General features: G+C 49.5%; 1 protein-coding gene across 6 annotated transcripts; it reads left to right on the top strand.

Annotated features, from left to right (window-relative positions):
• The first annotated feature begins 589 nt into the window (after positions 1 to 589).
• Naa60 (N-alpha-acetyltransferase 60, NatF catalytic subunit) lies at positions 590 to 20,214 on the top strand. Of its 6 annotated transcripts, none has more exons than XM_045161426.1 (8): positions 593 to 730; positions 9,681 to 9,796; positions 13,540 to 13,669; positions 15,857 to 15,953; positions 16,632 to 16,866; positions 17,914 to 18,255; positions 18,611 to 18,798; positions 18,926 to 20,214. In XM_045161426.1, the coding sequence occupies exons 2-6, from the start codon at positions 9,687 to 9,689 to the stop codon at positions 18,068 to 18,070; spliced, it is 729 nt and encodes a 242-aa protein (XP_045017361.1). In that variant the 5' UTR covers positions 593 to 730; positions 9,681 to 9,686; the 3' UTR covers positions 18,071 to 18,255; positions 18,611 to 18,798; positions 18,926 to 20,214. The 6 variants fall into 6 exon arrangements, with proteins under 6 accessions (XP_045017362.1, XP_045017361.1, XP_045017360.1 ...); XM_045161425.1 differs by having other exon boundaries at positions 18,552 to 18,798; XM_045161424.1 differs by lacking the exon at positions 18,611 to 18,798.
• The last annotated feature ends 580 nt before the right edge of the window (positions 20,215 to 20,794 follow it).

Below are 20,794 nucleotides of genomic sequence, written 5' to 3'. Positions count from 1 at the left end.
GGATAAGTCAGACTTGCTTGACACAGTGCCTGGCACACAGGAAACTCTGGGGAAATAGTAATCCTGGAATATATATGCCAAATATATATAGACCTCGACCTCATTCGTAGTCCTAATGGCCTGGAATTCACGACCCTCCCACCTCAGCCTGCAGAGTGCTGGGATCAGAGGCGTGCGCCACCACGTCCAGCCCATTGGTCGGTTTTTACAGTGACAGCCCAGAACCCCTTTGGTGCGGGCCAGCTGGCCTGGGCTTCCTGCTGTCACGCTCGCCCGGATTCGGCGACGTCCTCTAAACGCAGTCTAGGGCAGCGTGGGCCAGGCGTCCTCCTCGCTCCTCCTCTGCCCCGGGCCACCGCTGACAGGCGCAGGGACCCGGGCCCGACACCAGCGTCCACACAGCCACCTGTGCCCAGCGCAGCGCCTCCGCGCCTGGAAACTCCGCGCCCCTGCGCCGGCTTCACGCGGCCTGCCCGCACCCAAAATGGTGGCGTCGGCGTCAGGGAGGGCGGTGCCACGCGGCGCGCCGACCAATGGGCTTTCGGCCTGCGGCGCCGGCCGGGCGAGAGAGGCGGAAGTGCCTGGGGCCGCCGCCTCCGTCCCGGCTGCGGCCCCTGCCGGTTACATAACTCACCGCGAGGGGCCCCCGCAGTCCCGCGTCCCGCTTCCGAGAGCCCTCAGGATGCGCTGAGCCCTGCGACGCCTCTGCTGCCGCCGGCTCCCGCCCGAGGTGAGGCCGGCGCGACTCGGGACGCCAAGGGGCGCTGGGCCGGGTGGGGGGAGGCCGCGGGCGGCCGGCGGGACTCGGCTCCTCGCGCGCCCGCTCGGCGTGGGGGGGGGGGGCGGCGGCGGCTAGAGTTCGCGCGGGCCGCCGACGGGCGCGGGGCTCCCCTTCCCGGGCCCCCAGGCGACTGGAGTGGTCAGGGCCGTCGCGCACCGGAGGGCGGGCCGTCGTGGCGCCCGCGCGGTCGGTCTCTGGAGGCGAGGGGTCCGGTCTGCGCGCCCCGCTCTGCCTCTCTCCGGGTACTTGTTGCGCTGGTGGCGATTGTTGGCGGACTCGTTTGCCTCCGCGGCTCCGCCTGGGTCTCGAGAGCGTCTGCACGTCCCTACCACAGCGCCTTTTGGTAGTAGGACAATTAGCAAGGCTTCGTGGAGAACGGGGCGGCGGGTAGTCTATGGCTTGTTGGTTTGTCCCCCTGGGGGAAGTTAGGGCGGGAGTGGGGAGGTGTGGGCTCCTCTGAACCTCTCAATAAATACCTGCGTGCAAGGCTGTTGTCTGGGCCCCAAGGCCTGGAGATAAGACAAGGAGGCGTGCTGCAATTAACGTGAACTTTGGCTGCCCCATTGATCTCTTTCTTCTGCCAAGTCCTTGAGCCACCATGTGCTTTTGTGTCATTTTTGTCACTCCCTGATGTTGAAGGAAAAGGACAAACAGCCCGACGGAGTGGCTCACCTAGTGATGGGAAGTACTTAAATCAGGAGAGAAAGTTGCCAGTTACCGAGGTTTTTCTTTTCGAAAGTACTGAAGACATAAAGCGCCAGTTTTCTCGTTTGATCCAGGAGGCCAAGTCATGTGGCTGTAGAAGTCATCTATGCAAATACTGCTGTCCACGTGACTGTGTGATGTTGAGTAAAGTTAAATGTCCTGTGGCTGTAGGACCAGGAAGGGAGGAGCTGGAGCCAAAACGGAGGAATACACACAACCATCAGTGAATTACTTTAAGCCCAATTAGTACATATAGAATTAAAGACCAGAGGGAACTCAAGGGCCATCTTTCCAAAGTGTCAGCACAGACTGATCTTGGCAGTAAACATACACCTTCTAGAATTTTGTATTATAGGAATTGTATGCAAGTCAGTTCTTTGAGAGTGGGGAGTGCATGGGCTCCTCCAGCGTGGTTTGATACCGTTTCATCTCATAGAACTAGCAGACATGTTGTGTTTCTGTGAAGATGGTTGTAACTCCTCACAGAGTCAGACCCGGTCTGGTGTCAGCATCAACATAAAACATACGATTTTAAAGAAAAGGTCTGTGTGTAGCTTATCTTTAGCCTCTTCCAGTTGTAACTTGAAGTGATTTTGTCACTGTTTAGCCACGCCCACACAGTGTGGAGTTTATCTTTATATATGACTTAACCAGGTTGCTTAGCAACAGCATGCTTCTGACCAGAAGGGAAGAAAATTTCTGGATATTAGAAGACTTAAGGGATAAAAGGTACACCTGAACCGAGACCAGGAAGACAGATGCTGTCATCCACACCCAGGTTGGTGCCCGGCCAGCTCACCGTATCTGTTAACAGCAGAGGAGTGTGTGGCAGCTCAGTAGATGTAGAACCCTTACATGGAAGTCCCAAGGAACAGACAGGTGATGAGTCTTCAGAATCCTGGGTTCAAGCCCGTATCTGCTGTGCTCAAGCCAGAGGTCCCTCAACTAAGACAGTAGTTCAGGGCTGGGGAGATAGCTCAGTGGTTAAAAATGCTTGCTTGTCAACCCTGATGGCCCGGGTTTGATTTCCCCCGTGCACAAAGTGGTGCATGCATCTAGAGTTTGATTATAGTGGCAAGACTTGGACCTGGACTCTCTCTTTCTTTGTCTCTGCTTCTTTCAGTCTTTGCCTTAAACAAACTTTTTTTTTTTTTTAAAGACAGTAGTCCAACCTGAATAGAACATGATTGCTTATCAGGCATGTCTTGTCTTAGATGGTGTCTTCTCCATATCGCTAGCTTCTCTCTACCATTTCCTGAAAGGAACCCACAAAAAGCAAGGCCCTCATGGTGTGGCCACCTCAGAACCTCCTCTACAGGAAGCAAAATGGGCGTGGACGCTGCACTGAGACCAGTTTTTGTGTCAAGTAAAATGCTGATTGGTAAAACTGCTGGCGGTGCTAGGTCTTGTTGAGGCTAATTTCTGTTTATTTATTTATTTAAGACAGAGAAAGAGGCAGAGAGAGAAGGAGAATGGGCGCACCAGGGCCTCCACTTCCAGCCACTGCAAACGAACTCCAGATGTGTATGCCAGCTTGTGCATCTGGCTTATGTGGGTCCTGGGGAATCGAGCCTCAAACTGGGGTCCTTAGGGATTGGCAAGCACTTAACCACTAAGCCATCTCTCCAGCCCAAGGCTGATTTCAAATGCCTTTGGTAACTCCAGGACAGTCTGACTTCCCTTTATACCATTTTTCTGAGCATGGCCTCTGATAGGAACTGGCTAGCAGAACAATTAAGGATTTATTTGAAGCACAGATAATCACATTGCTTGATTAAAGGATGGCTATACATTTGAATAGCAAATGTGTACAATAGATTCATAGACTCTTGTGAACATTAGAACATTAAGGAAGTTGCCCAGTGCTTGGTGGAATGAGAAGAAAGGTGTTTGAATTGGGAGCCAGGACTTTCTGCAGAAGTGGTTTGGGGTCTAGCTCAACATTGAGCTCTGCTTAGAGCAGCGGGAGTGTCCAATAAAGAGGCTGGTAGAAGGGGAACAACCTGGAGATGGCCACAGCTTCAAGTTAAGATAGTCAGGTAGTTGGAGAATGACAGCAAGTAAGAGTCAGCTCCTTGTCTCATCCTTCAGCTCAGACCCCCTTCCTATGAGTGTGGCCATGGAGAGTTTTAAATGTCTCTTCAAAGCACAAGTAGATGATTACCTATTTTTCCCTTAAATAGCCTCTTAGCACTGGCTTTTAAACTCACACCCATGGCATTTTGGGCACTGGTGCCAGAAATAAATGTTCTAAATCCAGATTTAAAATTCCAGGCAAGTAAAGAATGGGTGGTTGTGGATAGGATAAATGCTGGAGAAAGTTTTTGTTGCCTTTGTTTCCATAGACAAAACAAAGGTATTTTGTTATTTTTATTTATGTATAAACAGAGAGAGAGAGAATGGGCATGCCAGGGCCTCCTGCCTCTGTGAATGAACTCCATGTGCATGTGCCACATTGTGTAGCTGGCTTTACATGATGACTGGATAATCAAACTCCGGGCTTCCAGGCTTTGCAAGCAAGTACCTTTAACTGCTGAGCCATCCCTCCAGCCCCTGTTTCATTATACTTATTTAGTTAATTCATTTGATAAAGAGGTAGAGAAAGGGAGGGAGGGAGAGAATGGGTAAGCCAGGGCCTTCAGCCACTGTAAACAAACTCCAAACCCATGTGGTACCTTGTGCAACTGTCTTAAGTGGGTCCTGGGGAATCAAACCTGGGTTCTTTGGCTTCGCAGGCAAATGCCTTAACCACGAAGTCATCTCTTCCACCCCTGTTTTTTGTTGTTTTTTTTTCTTTAATCTTTAATAGGCTATGTTTGCAAGGCATTGTTTATGCTTCTCATCCTAGCACTGCCGAGAGGTTGAAGTAGGAGCCAGTCCTGAGCCAACTTTGACAACCTAATGAGACCTTGTCTTTAAAAAAAGTAATAATCAGCCGGGCGTGGTGGCACACGCTTTTAATCCCAGCACTCGGGAGGCAGAGGTAGGAGGATCACCGTGAGTTCGAGGCCACCCTGAGACTACATAGTTAGTTCCAGGTCAGCCTGGACCAGAGTGAGACCCTACCTCGAAAAAGCAAAAAAAAAAAAAAAAAAAAGTAATAATCAGGGCTGGAGAGATGGCTTAGCAGTTAAGCACTTGCCTGTGAAGCCTGAGGACCTCGGTTCGAGGCTCAATTCCCCAGGACCCACATTAGCCAGATGCACAAGGGGAGCACACATCTGGAGTTCGTTTGCAGTGGCTGAAGGCCCTGGCATGCCCATTCTCTCCCTCCCTCCCTCTCTCTCTCTCTCTCTCTCTCTCTCTCTCTCTCTCTCTGTTGCTCTCAAACAAATAAATTAAAATAAAGAAAAAATTAAAAAAATAAAAACAAAAATACTGAAATGATTTGTGAAAAAAAATCAGAAGTTGTTTTCTTTAATTCTGAGACGGGGTTGATTTAAAAATACTGAAATGATTTGTGAAAAAAAATCAGAAGTTGTTTTCTTTAATTCTGAGACGGGGTTGATTTGAACAGCAAGGTTTTTCTTTTAAATTTAATTAATTAATTTGCAAGCAGAGAGAGATAGAAGAGACAGAAAGAATGGGCATGCCAGGGCCTCCAGCCGCTGCAAATGAACTCCAGACACCACTTTGTGCATCTGGCTTTTGTGGGTGCTAGGGACTCAAACTTGGGTCTTAGGCTTTGCAAGCAGGAGCCTTAACCACTAAGCCATCTCTCCAGCCCAGCAGCAAAGCATTGAATACTGGTGGATAATTTTCCCCTAAAGACCAAAAAGGATTCTTTTCTAAGAAATGCAGTGCCCCAGCATTTCCATCATCTCCGTGGCCTTTGTGGAATGTGGTTGAGTTCTGTTTCCACACCTGTGTCTGGAGGATGCCTGCTGGGACAGCAGTTGTAACCTGTTTGTAGTGTTCAGTGCTTCTCACAGGGCGGACATAGGCTGCTTCTCTCCTTCTACTCTGAGTTTCAGGTTACTTTGCTTATCCTCTGGCCTTTCCTTTTGACCTTTCATTGACATGTATATAGAAAAATGAAAACTGCACTTGCCTGATGAATCAGCACAGCCTGGGACACCTGTGCAGCCCTGCCCCCTGCTTGCAATGCAAGCCATCTCCTGTGTAAAAATTGTTTTCCTTATAGGATCCATAAGAAGCCAGCAACAGTTACATAGGAGGGGTGGGATGAGTGCAGGATCACAAGTGCCCCTGACCGCTCCTAGCTTTTTGTTGTGTTGTGAGACTGGGTCGCGTTCCACTCCAGCCCAGGCTGAGCTGGGATTCACTCTGTGCTCTCAAGCTGGCCTCAAACTCACAGTGATCCTCCTACCTCTGCCTCCCCAGTGCTGGGATTAAAGGTGTGCACTACAGCAGCTGGCTTGTTCCTCCCCCCACCCTACCCCCGCCAGGTAGGGTTTCGTTCATTCATGCACCACCATGCCCAACTAGTTTGTTTTTTAAATAGGGTCTCTTGTAGCCCTTGCTAGCCTCAAATTCACTATGTAGCTAAGAATGAGTTTGAAACTAATGATGCTCCTGGGATTTGCTTTAATTTTTTTTTTTTTTTTGCCTTTTTGCACGTGTATGTATGCATACGCAAGGGTGCCAGGGACTCTTGTCACTGTGAATAAATGCCCTTGCAGATTTCTTTTTTTTTTTTGCAGCTGAGGACTTGAACACAGGCTGCCAGACTTTGCACATACCCTTAACTGCTATTCAGCTACCTAGCCCCTTTGTTTCTTTTTTTAAAAAATTTGTTTATTTATTTGGTTTTTCAAGGTAGGGTCTCACTCTAGCCCAGGCTGACCTGTAATTCACTATAGAGTCTCAGGGTGGCCTCGAACTCACGGCAATCCTCCTACCTCTGCCTCCCGAGTGCTGGGATTAAGGGCGTGCGCCACCATGCCTGGCTCTCCTTTGTTTCTTTTAAGACAGAAACTTGAAATGTAGCCTAGGCTAGCCTGAAACTCACCCTTTTTTTTAAATCAGCCTCCCAAATGCTGGGGTTATAGGTGTATGTCACCAGTCCTGGCTCTATTTTACTACCTTTTAAAAATATTTTTATTCTTTATTTATTTGGGAGAGGGGAAGAGGCAAGGAGAGAGGGGGGAGCAGATAGAGATTCGGTGTATCAGGGCCACGCAAGCATAAAACCCTAAGGAGGGCCTGATTCAGCCTTAATTAGGTTTCCCAGCACCTATACAAACAGTTAAGAAAGAAAAGAGGGATATTTAATGTTGCAGTCAGGTTTACATTGCTGGTAGAAATCACCTGGCCAAGAGCAGCTTGTGGGAAAAAGAGGTTTATTTTGGCTTACAGGCTCGAGGGGAAGCTCAGTGATGGCAGGGAAAATGAAGGCATGAGCAGAGGGTGGACATCATCCCCTGGCCAACATAAGGTGGACAATAGCAACAGGAGAATGTGCCAAACACTGGCATGGGGAAACTGGCTATAACACCCGTAAGCCCGGCCCCAACAATACACTGCCTCCAGGAGGCATTAATTCCCAAATTGCCATCAGCTGGGAACTTGGCATTCAGAACACCTAAGTTGATGGGGGACATGTGACTCAAAGCACCACACTTGACATTCTTCTTTGGCCTCCATGTGTACACAGAATGTGTGCATCTGCACACACCACAAGTGTACATGCCGCACACCAGAAGTGTGCATCTGCACATGCCACACAGCACACGCTACACACACGCTCCTAAAAATAAGTGATAGAAATTAAAAGAAGACTGCTATTTGGAAGTCAAGAAGTGGGTGTTTGTTTCTTAGCATTCTGCAGATTACTCATTTCACCACTACTCTGGAGTTTTAGAAGAAGCCCAGGCTGCTGTGAAGATGGCGTCTCATCCACAGGCTGCTCATTTGAGCAGACGAGCTACAAACAGTTTGTGTTGATGCTTTCACCCTCTGTTTTCAGCCCTGAGCCTATCTCACTGATGGACCAGTGCCCTAACCTCCACAAGTGAAGTTGTGCTTTTCTCCTCCATTCTTCTAAAGGCTGGAGTTTCAACATTCTGCCATAGATTTTTTTTTTTTCCTAGCCAGTGGACCTTGTACCTGCAGTATCTTTTACCTTCCCGAGGAGCCTTATGGTCAGTAATTCCTGCACATGGAGGAGCTTTGGATAATCTTCTCTCGTGCTTGCTTCGTGTGAGAAGAAGCCTGGGGACTTGGCAAGGATGAGGATGACACTTATCTCTTGACTGAGCAGGGTCTGCACTGAGGGAGAGGGCAGCTCTGGATGCCATGTCACAGCCAAATAGAAATGGTGAACAGGAGAGGAATGCTGGAGGAAAGCAGGAGGTCTTAGCAGATAGCATGTTGCAGTTAGCCATATCAAAAGTAAATGAGAAGCAGGGAGGCCTCCCAAAAGAGGACAGGTACAGTGTTTACATTTGATGGGAATCTGTGCAAAAGAGCCAGTGAGTCAAGGTCAGAGGGGCCTGCATGGGCCAGGGAGAATGGTGGAACAGGCCTTTTACATGTGTCTATCTCATGTCATCTCTCCCATGACTTCCTGAAGTCACAGCTGAGAAACTGAAGCATCAGCTGGAGAGCCACCTTAGAGTCCAGGGTTGCTGGGACTACAGATCCCAGCCACTGTTGAAAGAACTTGTCACTTGCTCATATGGAGGACTGGTCTTGGCAGGAATGAGCCATAGATGTGAAAGAGAAGGCCAGCAATGTGGAAGGCTGCTCCCTGAGGCCAGAGCCTATCCCAAACTACTCAGAGCAAAGCCTGGCTTGTCAGGTAACTGAAGCAGTGCCTCTGCCTCAGAGGCAAGAGGAGGGCATGAGGGCAGCACTGGCAGTGAAAGAGGCCTCCAGGAAGCAGGGTCATTCCTGGTTTGTTGTTGTCCTGAGACAGGGTGAAGGTGGAGAGTGTCATGTAGCCCAGGCTGGCCTCAAACTTGATGCATAGCCAAGGCTAGCCTTGAACTCCTGCGGCTACTGCCTTCACCTCCTGAGTACTGGGATTATAAGCATGTGCCACCATACTTGGCATTCCTAGCTTTCTTACTTAGGGCATGAGCAGAGTGTCCCTGTGGGAATCATGACCATGCCAGGGACTTCCCAAGAACTAAAATGTATTCTATTCTGTGTTCCCTGGGTTCTGAATTGGCAGTGGCATTAGGGTGATGGGAAATGCTCCTGTGAGTGTTAGAGATGTCCTGGTAGCTACTTCTCTAGTTAAATTTTATGTCCTTTTATGGACTAAACACATAGCAGTCCTGGGAAGTGATGCTGGTGACTCTGCCAGTGGGGATGGTGACAATTCCAGGTGCCAGCCTCTCCTTCCTCCTCAAGGAAAAATGGCCTTTGATATAGTAATCAGAGGGGTTATGTCTGTGCAGAAAGAGGTGAGACTGGGGGAAGAGGAGGAGGAAAAGAATAGCATAGATAAGATCAGAGCCAGGCTGGGCCCACCTCCTGCAGAACAGACCCTTCATTTGAGTCTTGGTAGATATGTGTTGCTTCAGGTATCCACGTACTGAAGACAAAGGACCAGGCCCAGGACATGAGGCAAGAACTCTCTCCACAAGGGTGAAACATTAAAGCTTGTGACTTAAAAATTCAAGGAAACATTACATTTTCCTGTACAATATATTTGTGATTTTAAGAGAAAATGTGTCCTATGCCGTTTTAGGAAAATGTGCCTAAAAATTGCCCAGATGTCTGTGGTTTCGTTGCTCTTCTGCCCCCAGCACAGAGTTGAAAGAAGGGCCCCACTTCATCGTGAAGCATGGGGACCACAGCTCTACTTCAGGTAGTCTCTGTCTGGATTAGCACAGACCCTGATGCATTGGTTCAAACCCACAAGGCTGCTTGGAGAGGAATGTGGCCTGAGGGACTGCTGAGCCTCATGTCTTTCTTTAGCAACCACTGGGCTAGGGTCAGTCTGATTGGCCCCGTTGTCAGGCGATAAAAGACAAGCCAGGCAGGAGCTTGGGTCATTCTGAGAGAGTTGTGTGTATGTGGGGAGGGGGGCAGGTTGTGGTTGAGCTCAGAGTGGAGAAGAGAGAGTCACAGATGAAAGGCAAGCCAGCCCTCCCTCATCGGTAGACTGTGGGTGACCATGACATCTAAAGTATTCATCCCACTATGGGAAACCCTGATCTTCCCAGGGTCGGTGTGGAGAAGGAGCGAATATGTCTAACAGCCTGTGCATCCTCTCCCGCAGGTGTGAATGACAGAAGTGGTGCCTTCCAGCGCTCTCAGCGAGGTCAGCCTGCGCCTCCTCTGCCACGATGACATAGACACTGTAAAGCGCCTGTGCGCTGACTGGTTCCCCATCGAGTGAGTGCTGAGCCCTGTTCTTGGTGGCAGGAATGAGGAGAAAGTGGAGAGCACATGAATCTGCAGGTGCTGAGGCTGGAAGAGGCTCCATAGAGCCTCATTGCCACACTGCAGAAGCAAGGATAGGCCTGGCAGGGCCGCCGTGGTCATAGCTACCCAAGTGGGCAGCAGACCTCAGGCCCCTACACCTGCCTGCTTTGGGCTCTTCATACCATATCTTCCTCAAAAGGATCTGCTGAGAAATTTTAGTCATAAAAGATGCCTGATACAGCGCTGTTTGTAATCAGGGCATTTGAAACTAACTCAGATATCTTCATTGCCGGAAATTGGTTACACACACTAGGATATGTACGTATAAAAGCACAGTATTGACAGGTGTGGTGGCACAGGCCTTTAATCCCAGCACTCAGGAGGCAGAAGTAGGAAGATCACTGTGAGTTCCAGGTCAGCCTAAAACTACATGGTGAGTTCCAGGTCAGTCTAGGCTACTAGAGTGAGAACCTACCTCAAAAAACAAACAGCTGGGCGTGGTGACACATGCCTTTAATCCCAGCAGAGGTAGGAGGATCGCCATGAGTTCGAGGCCACCCTGAGACTACATAGTGAATTCTAGGTCAGCCTGGGCTACTAGAGTGAGATACTACTTCGAGGGGGGGAAGGGGGAAGAAAACCAGTGTTGCTGGTCATGCTGGCAAGACTTCTTCTGGAATGAGGGTTAGTTTTCTCATTGCTCTGACCAAATACCTGACAGAAACATCTTGAGGAAAAGGGAAGGGTTCTCTTGCTCACTATTTCAGTACATCATGGCAGAGAGGGTGTGGTGAACGAGTTCACATCACAGTGGACAGGAAATAGAGTGAAATAGTAATAGGAAAGGGCCAGAGCAAGCAACTCCTCAATGGCATGCCCTATGTGACCTGCTTCTTCCACCAGGCTCCAGCTTTCATGGTTTCACCATTTCCCAAGAGTGTATTCAAACTTTGAATCTTTCAGAGAATTAAATCACTCATTAGGTCAGAGCGCTCATGTTCTAATCCTCTCTGGACATCCTGCCCTCATTGACACACCCGAAGGTATGCTTTACTAAGCTCCTAAGCACTTCTCAGTCCAGTCATCTTAACATTAAGAGGCTTAACCATCACAGGAGTCTTGGATCTACCTGCTGTGAGATAATGTGGGATAGAGTTTTTTCATGGCCGCCCCCTAAGGTGGTTGGCATTGACGTGGACATTCAGAGTAATATTTTTAGGTTTTATGTTGGCTGTAGAGAAGGATTCTAATTGCTATGACTGACATTGGATCAGATAAATTCTCGGATTCATGGCTTGCCTCGGGAGAGAATGGGGAGGGAAAGGCAGAAGGAGGTGAGAGGACATTTGCTTCTGGGCCTTTACTCCCAAGGATTATTGATTGAGCCCTGGTAGTACTACTTAACTAAGTACTTTCAGTAGTTTGAGGTGGTGGATTATTAGTATATGTATATATTTTTTTTTTTAATTTTTTAAATTTATTTATGAAAGAGAAAGAGAGGAGAAAGTACACCAGAGCCTCTTGCCATTTGTTGCAAATGAACTCCAGACGCATGTGCCACTTTGTGCATCAGGCTTTATGTGGGTACTGGAGAACTGAAACTGGGCCAGCAGGCTTTGCAAGTGCCTTTAACTATTGAGCCATCTCCCCTGCCCTATTTTTTTGTTTGTTTTCAGGAAGAGTCTCTAGCCAGGCTGATCTGGAACTCTGTTGTTCCAGGCTGGCCTTGAACTCATAGCAATCCTCCTACTTCTTTCTGCCTTCCAAGTGCTGGGATTAAAAGCGTGTGCTAGCTGGGCACTCGGGAAGCACAGGTAGGAGGATCACCATGAGTTTGAGGCCACCCTGACACCCCATAGTGAATTCCAGGTCAGCCTGAGCTACAGTAAGACTCTACCTCAAAAAACCAAAAAAAAAAAAGCATGTGCCACCATGCCCAGCTTTTTAAAAAAATATATCATTCTATAATATGCACATCAGGTTTTTGTTTAAAAAACTATTTTTGAGTTTTCAAAGTAGGTTCCCACAGTAGCGATCCTCCTACCTCCTAAGTGCTAGGATTAAAGGCATGTTCTACCATACCCAGCTGCAAGCAGGTTTATATTTTTATTTTATTATTATTTTGTTTGTTTGTTTTTGTTTTTCGAGGTAGGGTCCCACTCTAGCCCAGGCTGACCTGGAACTCACTATGTAGTCTCAGGGTGGCCTTGAACTCATGGCAATCCTCCTACCTCTGCCTCCCGAGTGCTGGGATTAAAGGCATGCGCCACCATGCCCAGTGCACCATTTTTAAAAATTAAAAATAAACAAAGCCCTACCTATCATCAGTGTTTTATTACTGCACACTTGGCAGGAAGATGGGAACAGAGTGTTCATGAATCACTTGAGGGGTATTAATTGTTGTTTGTTTTTTTGAGGTAGGGTTCTCACTAGCTCAGGATGGCCTGGCATTCACTATGTGGTCTCAGGGTGGCCTCGAACTCTCGGTGATCCTTGTACCTCTGCCTCCCAAGTGCTGGGATTAATGGCGTGCACCACCACGCCCAGCAATTGTTGACTTCTTCAACTCAGCAATCTCGCTAATGAAAAGTAATCACGGGAATAAGAGTACCTGAGTGTGGGGATGAGGCTCTGCTGAGGACTGTTGGGGCTGCATAGAGCATACTGGGCTGTAGGCCTTTGCTGTCACCAAGTTGCCTGGCTGCCTGCCTCCCCTGTTACTCAAGTCTCTAGACTCCAACATTTGAGGTCCTGAGGCCTTGGGTTTCTACAGTGGAGGAGTGCTACCATCACTGGCCATGAGGTGGCAGCACCTCGCCTAACTGCAGGCAGGTGGATACTCCCAGGGAAATGCCTCAGGCCTTGTTGAGCCTATCAATGGTAGGTCAGCACTTGTCTGCTGTCACAGCTCTTGTGAGGAAAGGCAGTAGTCCAACTTGTTAGGTCTGTCCAAATTTAAGAAACAAAGCCTAGATACTTAAAACCCAGCTAGACCTACCTGATAATGATGTGTCTTGAGGCTTCACACCAGGTGTCCTCTTCCCTGCTTCCCTCAGAGGCCTGAGCCTCGTTCTCAGTGAGTAACCTCTATGAACACTGACTACACATTGCTCTGGAAGTTATGTCCCCCTCCCATCTAGGGAGACACTGTGAACTTTGATCCACTCACTCATGAACCTTGGCTCATTCTTGAATCACTTCCTCTAGTCCTCAGTGCCAAATTATCTCACAGAATTCTCACAGGATCACCTAAGTACCTCAGTGTGTGGGGTTATATCTCAATTCACCCAGCTGAGGAGCAAGCTGCCTTGTGTGGCCCCTGTGGGCATAGCTATGTGAAGACAGTATTATTGGAATTTTTTCCTTATCTCATACCTTAGATCCTGTAAAAATTACTTTTGCATCAAAAATTCCTAATTCCATGCCAGGTGTGGTGGCTCATGCCTTTAATCCCCAGCACTTGGGAGGCAGAGGTAGGAGAATTGCCATGAGTTCAAGGCCACCCTAAGACTACATAGTGAATTCCAGGTCAGCCTGAGCTAGAGTGAGACCCTACCTTGAACCCTCCCCCGCCCACCAAAAGAAAAATAAAAAGAAAATCGTAATCCCTTCTGGACAAAATGGCTGCTTTGAGAAGATGAGGCTCCTGGTGACAATGATTGGCAGGCCATCTTGGGGTCCCTGTGACTCACCTGAGTACTCTTTTCCCTTAGGTACCCAGACTCATGGTATCGTGATATCACATCCAACAAAAAGTTCTTCTCTCTCGCTGCAACGTACAGAGGCGCCATCGTGGGAATGATAGTAGCTGAAATTAAGAACAGGACCAAAATACACAAAGAGGTACGTCTGTGCAGTGATTATTTGGCCATCATGGCTGCCCAGAGTAGCCAGTGTCCTAGGAGCCTATGATCTGAGGGATCCAAGCAGTAGGTGACAGTCATAACCTCTTGGTTTCTCTGTACATGTATGAATCCATGTACCTTTGTTCACAGAATAAGTAAGCAAGGCCTAATAGTGGGAGTAAGAAAGACAGTCATTCTGAAATGGGAATGAGCAGAAATGATCTGAGGGGCATCTGCACGGTAGCCACATGATATGAAGACACACCTGTGGCTAGTGTTGATGATGTTGTCACAGAAACTGCCATACTGCTGTCATTTGTTGAAAAGGAAATGCTAGATTTTCATTGGTGATCATGAAATAATATGGATATTATAAAATAAAAATAAAGATTTTTTTTTTTATCCAGCTTCATGGACTTCAAAGCTTTACCTTCCTCAGAAACTTCCAGGGTCTGGGGAGGCCTGCTCTAAGTGCAGAGGATGAGGAAACAGCCACAAACTGTGTTCCTCATGGTTGACTTCAGTCAGGATTCTTCTCCTGATAATTTTCTTTTTTTTCCCAAGGCTCAGGCTGACCTGGAATTCACTATGTAGTCTCAGGGTGGCCTTGAACTCACGACGATCCTTCTACCTCTGCCTCCCAAGTGCTGGGATTAAAGGCATGTGCCACCACACCTGGCTTTCCTGATAATTCTGGACATAGTGACAAAGCAGTGTTTACCACACTGGTATTTACTCCAAGGAAGGGAAAACCCACCAACAGCAAATGACGCTTTGTTTGAGGTTATCTCTTTGAAAGTGGACGAAGGTGGGATTGGAGCTGAAGCTTAGTGGTAAAGAATTTACCTAGTATGTAGGAGGCCCTTGGTTCTAGTCCCAGAATTGCCAAAAGAAAAAGAGAAAAAAGGGCCTGGTGGCGCACACTTTAATCCCAGCACTGGGGAGGTAGAGGTACGAGTATCGTTGTAAGTTCAAGGCCAGCCTGAGACTTATATAGTGAATTCCATCCAGGTCATCCTGGGCTAAAGTGAGACCCTACCTTGAAAAACCAAGGACCCAGGCCTGCTGATGACTACTCCAATTTTTAAAAATTTTTGTTTTACTTTTATTTGTTTGAGAGCAACAGACAGAGAAAGAGGCAGATAAAGAGAGAGAGAATGGTCATACCAGGGCCTCCAGCCACTGCAAACGAACTCCAGACATGTGCGCCCCCTTGTGCATCTAGTTAACATGGGTTCTGGGGAATCGAGCCTCGAACTGGGGTCCTTGGCTTCACAGGCAAGCGCTTAACTGCTAAGCCATTTCTCCAGCCTGACTACTCTATTTTATACATAGTTATATTCTGGCAATTGACTTCTTTAACTTTTTCTAGCCCAGCTTGCTTCTGAGCCACCACTACCTCTGGCTTTTCATTGTTAAGATACGACAGCCCAGAAAGCAAGGGCAGTATTCTTTGGCTCTCTCTTCTTGTGTGGAACACTGTTCCATCTGACCTTAAGCTCTTTCATACTTCCTCCCTGGAGATGCCAGTGATGTCCACCTCCACCATGGGTGCTGCCTCAGGATCCCCTGATAGTTTGCCCTCTGGGAAGACACTGGGGTGTAACAGGCTCTATACCCTGGTATTCACCCAGCCATGCTGAGAAGCTGGGTGCTTTTAGCCCTGGGCCAGTGAGAAGTCATCAGCCAGAGCTTCTGGTAACCAGAGTGATGAAGGTTCTTCCTCAAGTCTGCTATGTCCAGGTTCACTATGGTTTTGAGTGCCAGGCACAAAGCAGGGGCCACTTGGCAAATGGTAGATGGAGAGCAGAAAGGCCAAGCCACCCAGTGTCCTGTCATGGGGGAGAAAACCGTACAGTAGGTCCTTTTTCTTATGAGACCCTTGTGGTGGGCAGAGTCATGACCCCATTCTGGAGCTGATTCGCATGGATCAGTGTGCTGCTGTGCCTGGCATGGGCGATGGCATGGGGTGGGGGATAGCTGCCCAGCTCCTCTTTGTGTGGCCACCTGGGTGGGATAGCCTCTGCTTCTTGCAATCTTTGAAACTGCACTTGTCTGCTGTCTCGCTTTGTGGTAAGTCTTACCACTTGGTGAGTGCCTGTTAGATGACTGCTCAGGGCGATCATTGTCTCTGTATATGTGCCCTAAGCGGGTACCCTGACTTTACCTCTAACTTCCTCTCTAGGACGGAGATATTCTAGCCTCCAGCTTCTCTGTTGACACACAAGTTGCATATATTCTCAGTCTGGGAGTAGTAAAAGAATTCAGAAAGCACGGCATAGGTAAGTGACAGTGAGTACTTCTCACCTTGAAGACTGTAGCCACGAAGTACCTCAGCCTCTTCCTCCCTGTCCCTATGTGGCGCCAGACTCTGTCATGCCAGCACGTCTCCCCTCCCCACAGCCCCACTGGCTTTACTGCCTTTCTACATGTCATCAGGCCTTTCCCTGGTGTAGTCTCCTCTTGAATCTTCCATGAGCAGATAGATCAACAGCAGCCCCTAGGAAGTCTCAGGAGGGAACAGACCCCTCACCCTTCTGCTGCCAGACACACAACCATGTGTAACGGCAAGTTGTTTTCAGTTCAGAATAGAAGGCGTAAACATAAGTAAGAAAGAGCTGTCACTAGCATTCATCAGATGCCACGTTGTCACACTCCACCTGACCGTGCAGCAGGCCAGCTTTTCCTTGTTGCCTGAGCTTTCCTTTACACTCTTGCGGTTTGAAGGTTGCCAAGTCCCCAGCCACAGACCCAGCCTGTGGAAGGAGCCTCCAGGACACGTCTGGCCCTCAGTGGTCTACGGCTCACAGGCTCCATCTGGCCAGGACCTTTCAGGGGCTTTGACAATGGAGATGACGGTCTCAGATATGAGACCGAGACTCCAGGCCCTGCAGCCACCATGGCCTCATCGCCGTCCTGTTCACTGCTGTGCTGTGTGTAACTGTCACTTCTTTCCCCAGGTTCCCTTTTACTGGAAAGCTTAAAGGATCACATTTCAACCACTGCCCAGGACCACTGCAAAGCCATCTACCTGCATGTTCTCACTACCAACAACACAGCAATAAACTTCTATGAAAACAGAGACTTTAGGCAGCATCACTATCTGCCCTATTATTATTCCATTCGTGGGGTCCTCAAAGATGGTTTCACCTATGTCCTCTACATCAATGGTGGTCACCCTCCCTGGACTATCTTATATCCTTTACTGCAGGTGGCTGAGGGGCTTGTGGCCAGTGAGTCAGCTGGGATTATGGCCACCTTTAGGTGACAATCATTAGCTTAGCTTGTAGCATTGTTCCTTGGCCAGCAGCTTGTGCTGTGGGCAGGTCTGGTTGCACAGTAAGAAAGCTGGTGCTGCTTGGTGACCTTAGCTCAGCAGGAGGGAAGGGTCTTAGCCCCCGTGGCCCAAGATCATTCACTCAACATGGAGGCCTTCATGTCTATCCTAGGGGTCAGCAGTGAAGTGCAGAGGAGAAAACATTGGCAGAAGAGGCTTTTGCTTTTTGTGAACACTTGGATTCAGACCTTCCTTGTGGATTCTTGACCCAAGGTGTGTCCCTTCCTCTCATGATGTCCTTGATGGTTGGAAGTTGGCCAGGAGACATCACAGTAGTCATGGGGTTCAGCCCAGGAGATACTGCATGTGCCTACATGTGTGTTTTCAAGTGACTCAGTAGAATTCATAACTTGAGAGATGGGCCAGATGCACAAGGGCCTCTGGCTGTTACAAATTAATTCCAGACACATGTGCCACTTTGTGCATCTAGCTTTGCAAGCAAAGGCTTTTAACTGCTGAGCCGTCTCTCCAGCCACGGATTTGTACAAAGAGGAACGAACAGGAAAGAGGGGTTTGACCCAAAGCTCTACAAGTCCCCTGGCTTATGTGAAGTCAGACTCCTGTAGGCATACCGGGCCTTATTACTGTCAAGACCCCTTGTTGTATGGGCAGGGTTCTGTCCCTCCTGTTTTGCTTAGAGAATATAGAGGAAAACCAGGAGCACTTGTCGCATGAGGGAGGGTGGCTTCTCTGGAGCCTGAAGCATCACCCAGAAAGAGTTCTCTTCTCAGGTTCCACTTCATTGTTTCCCAAATCCGAGGCCCATGTAATGAGCCCTGTGGTGTTCTGAAGGGCTTAGTGGGCCCTGGAACTCCAACCGTGTGTGTACACTGGCCCCAAGGACATTGCATACTGTTAAGCACAGCAGGTGAGGACAAGTCTGTATCTTCCTTGACCGACCCCACAGACTATATCCAGCACCTGGGCTCAGCGCTAGCCAACCTGAGCCCCTGCTCCATCCCACACAGAATCTACCGCCAGGCCCACAGCCTGCTTTGCAGCTTTCTGCCATGGTCCAGCATATCCACCAAGGGTGGCATCGAGTACAGCCGCACTATGTGATACCACTGGGGCAGCCTCCACCAGGCCCCTGCCATTGGCACCTTGTGGAGCCCACTTTCCCATCCATCTGACCTCTGTTCTCTGCAAGGAGCTGGCAGCCACCTACCAGCCTATCGGTCTGCCCCAGCTGCAGGCCCGGTGCTACATGGGCTCAGGAGCAGAGCGTGTGCCTGGTCTCTGAACAGGTAGGAGCAGATGGTAGCCCCGGCATGGGGTGAGGGGTAGGGATCTGGTGTATCTAGCATCAAAAGCAGAAGTCCCTAGGCAGATACCTGTAAGCATTTCCAGAAGCTTCTTGGAGAACAAGGGATCAGAAGCCATGTTGAACCCCTTCCCTGAACTCGTCTTCATGAACTGCTCTTTCATAATGTGTTCACATGGTTCAAACATTGGAAAATTACAAAAAAATGAAGTTGCTATTGGTGTCCCCCCAGTTACTCAGCTTCTCCTTGCAAGATGTACCTGGTGATTTGTGTGTTAGGTCTACTCCCAGAAAATCCACCCAGGCCTCAGCACTGCCACCTGTGTGCCTCCACATAGCATTCCCCTGCTGACACCTTGTGGATGGCAGAGGACTTCAGAGCTGGAAGGGGATGAAAGGAGCTGGGGACGGCAGAGCCCACCTGTAGTGTACCTACACCAGGGCCTGGTGCACGTCCACGCACGGAGCTGCCAGTGCTTGTGTTTGCGCAGAGTCCACAGGGATCCTGGTGGCTGCTGCTTGGCAGGTTTGTGAGCCTGGAGAAGGGCTCATGTTTGGGGCTACCTTGGCGTCGCTGCAGTCCAAAGGCTCAATTGTGGGGTGGGCACGCGTGTTTCCTGCAGTACCTTTACCCCTTCTTCTCTTCCCCTCAGGCTCCTTCCTGCTTCTGGAAGCCTCTCCCTCTGCTCAGAGCCGTGGTCCTGCCTCCATGTGCTGGCACCATCCCCGTGGCCTGCAGCGGTGGCTCCATTCAGTGGAAAGGAGCTTCTCTTGCCAGGCCTCTCCTGCTCCACTTCCTGTTTCTTCAGCTCCTTCCTGCAAAGCATACTGAACTTTCTGCTGTGGAGAAAGAGTGCTGTGGACACCCTTAGCCTGGAAGACACAGGAACCTGAGAACAAAGAGGGCATGGTACAGGGAATACTAGGCCTTTGTTCAGGACCACCCCAAAGAAGCCTGGAGGTGGGAGCAGCCCCTACCCCTGGAGTGGGGTGGGCAGAGTGGGGCTGAACCCCCAGGGCTCAGCCCTCACCAAGGACGGTTACATGATGGACAGTAGTTCCCTGATCCTGAGTGATCTCCTGCTGCGCATTTCCTGCTGTCCAGAGGAATCATCTTGCCCATTGGATCTTGGTATGCTCTGTACAGCTGATCAGCCCTGGGAGCTCAGCCGAGGACTGGTGTCCACGAAGCTGCTGGGTTCCTCCCCTGCCCGTGCCTCTGTTAGCTGAAGCTCCAAGGCCTGGCCACGTGCAGACAGAAGGTTGGGCTCTGCATTTGGCATCTCTGCTGCCACAGAGGGCAGTCAGTGCCTATGGGTCCTCAGCCTCTGAGGCAGATGCTGTGTCCACACAGTGAATCGATTGTGCTTGCAGCATATGTCATAAGCGTCCAGCATTCCTCCCTGTGCCCAGAGTGCTCGCTGCCAAGAGTCCTGCCCCGCATTGCTGCAGTGTCAGGAGAGTCTGTAGAACGTCCTCACAGCCCCTCAGTGGAAAGCTCTGCTGACAGGGCTTGACCCAGTGCTTCCCTCCCTCAGCATCCTCTGGCTCAGCTCTTAGGCACTGGAGCCAGCTAAGGCTGCCTGGCTTCACAGAGGCAAAGGGCAGGCCTGGACAGGAAAAGCATTCCCCTTCCTTAACAGAGTGGGTCAGCAAGAGGATGGTGTCCTGCTGACTGGTGCCTGCTGTGTGCCGAGGCTCAGCCTTGTGTATTCTCCCCTTTCAGTGTGTTGATCATGTGATTTTTTTTTTTTTTTTCATTTCTGTCCTATGTGATGAGGGAAGTCTTCCAGAAGATTCTCCTTGTACATTCACAATCTAGCTCAGAGGTCTTGCTCTGCCTTTCCCTCCTCCTCCCCTGATCACTGCAGCCCCCAGCCCAGTGTTGAAAAGATTGTAGTGTTTCGTATTATTACAAATAAATAGGCTTTAACTAGTCTCATCTCTGGTGTGTCTGCTGTCCACAATGTGTGTCCTCTCCCCCCGCCCCCGTGACTGCGGGCCATAGCTGGGGCCAGGACTGAGGGCTGGGGAGCTTGCTTGTCCTGAGGTCATCTAGGTTACATGGGCAAGTATTCTGAACGTAGCCCTGCCCAGGAACATGAGCCTGGGAAGGGCTTCTACTCCTGAAAGCAGCGACTGCATTGTTTTGTTAAGGATCCTCAGCAGTTGACAGTTCACACCAGCACCCTGGCTCTGGACCTTGGGCTGGGACCTGGCCCAGGTGGGCAATTATACACCCCCCCCCCCCGACACACACACACACATACACAGCTCCATCTTGGTTCTGAGAAGGCTCTGAGGACAATTCGGCCTGGTAGTTAAGAGACCTTGGTCATGCTTCCAGATGGTATGTATATCAGATGCTGACTGATGTCTGGTCTCACACAAAGGACGGAACTGCCAACATGTAATAAGAGCCTGCTCAGCTCTGCACAGTGCGCAGGACTGCTCCACAGCAAAGGCTGATCAAGCCCAAAATGGTGGTCCCAGGAGGAACTGGAGTTTAGTCCAGACAAGAA

Source organism: Jaculus jaculus, chromosome 11 (genome assembly GCF_020740685.1).
Source record: "Jaculus jaculus isolate mJacJac1 chromosome 11, mJacJac1.mat.Y.cur, whole genome shotgun sequence".
NCBI lineage: Eukaryota > Metazoa > Chordata > Mammalia > Rodentia > Dipodidae > Jaculus > Jaculus jaculus.
Note: the sequence above shows the minus strand (reverse complement) of the source record. Positions and strands in the feature narration are given on the sequence as shown.

Coding starts and splice junctions, on each gene's coding strand:
- Naa60 (XM_045161424.1), top strand. CDS start 9,687: ATGACAGAAGTGGTGCCTTCCAGCGCTCTCAGCGAGGTCAGCCTGCGC. Junction 13,670..15,856: donor GGACCAAAATACACAAAGAG/GTACGTCTGTGC, acceptor CTTCCTCTCTAG/GACGGAGATATTCTAGCCTC. Junction 16,867..17,913: donor CACCCTCCCTGGACTATCTT/ATATCCTTTACT, acceptor GACCGACCCCAC/AGACTATATCCAGCACCTGG.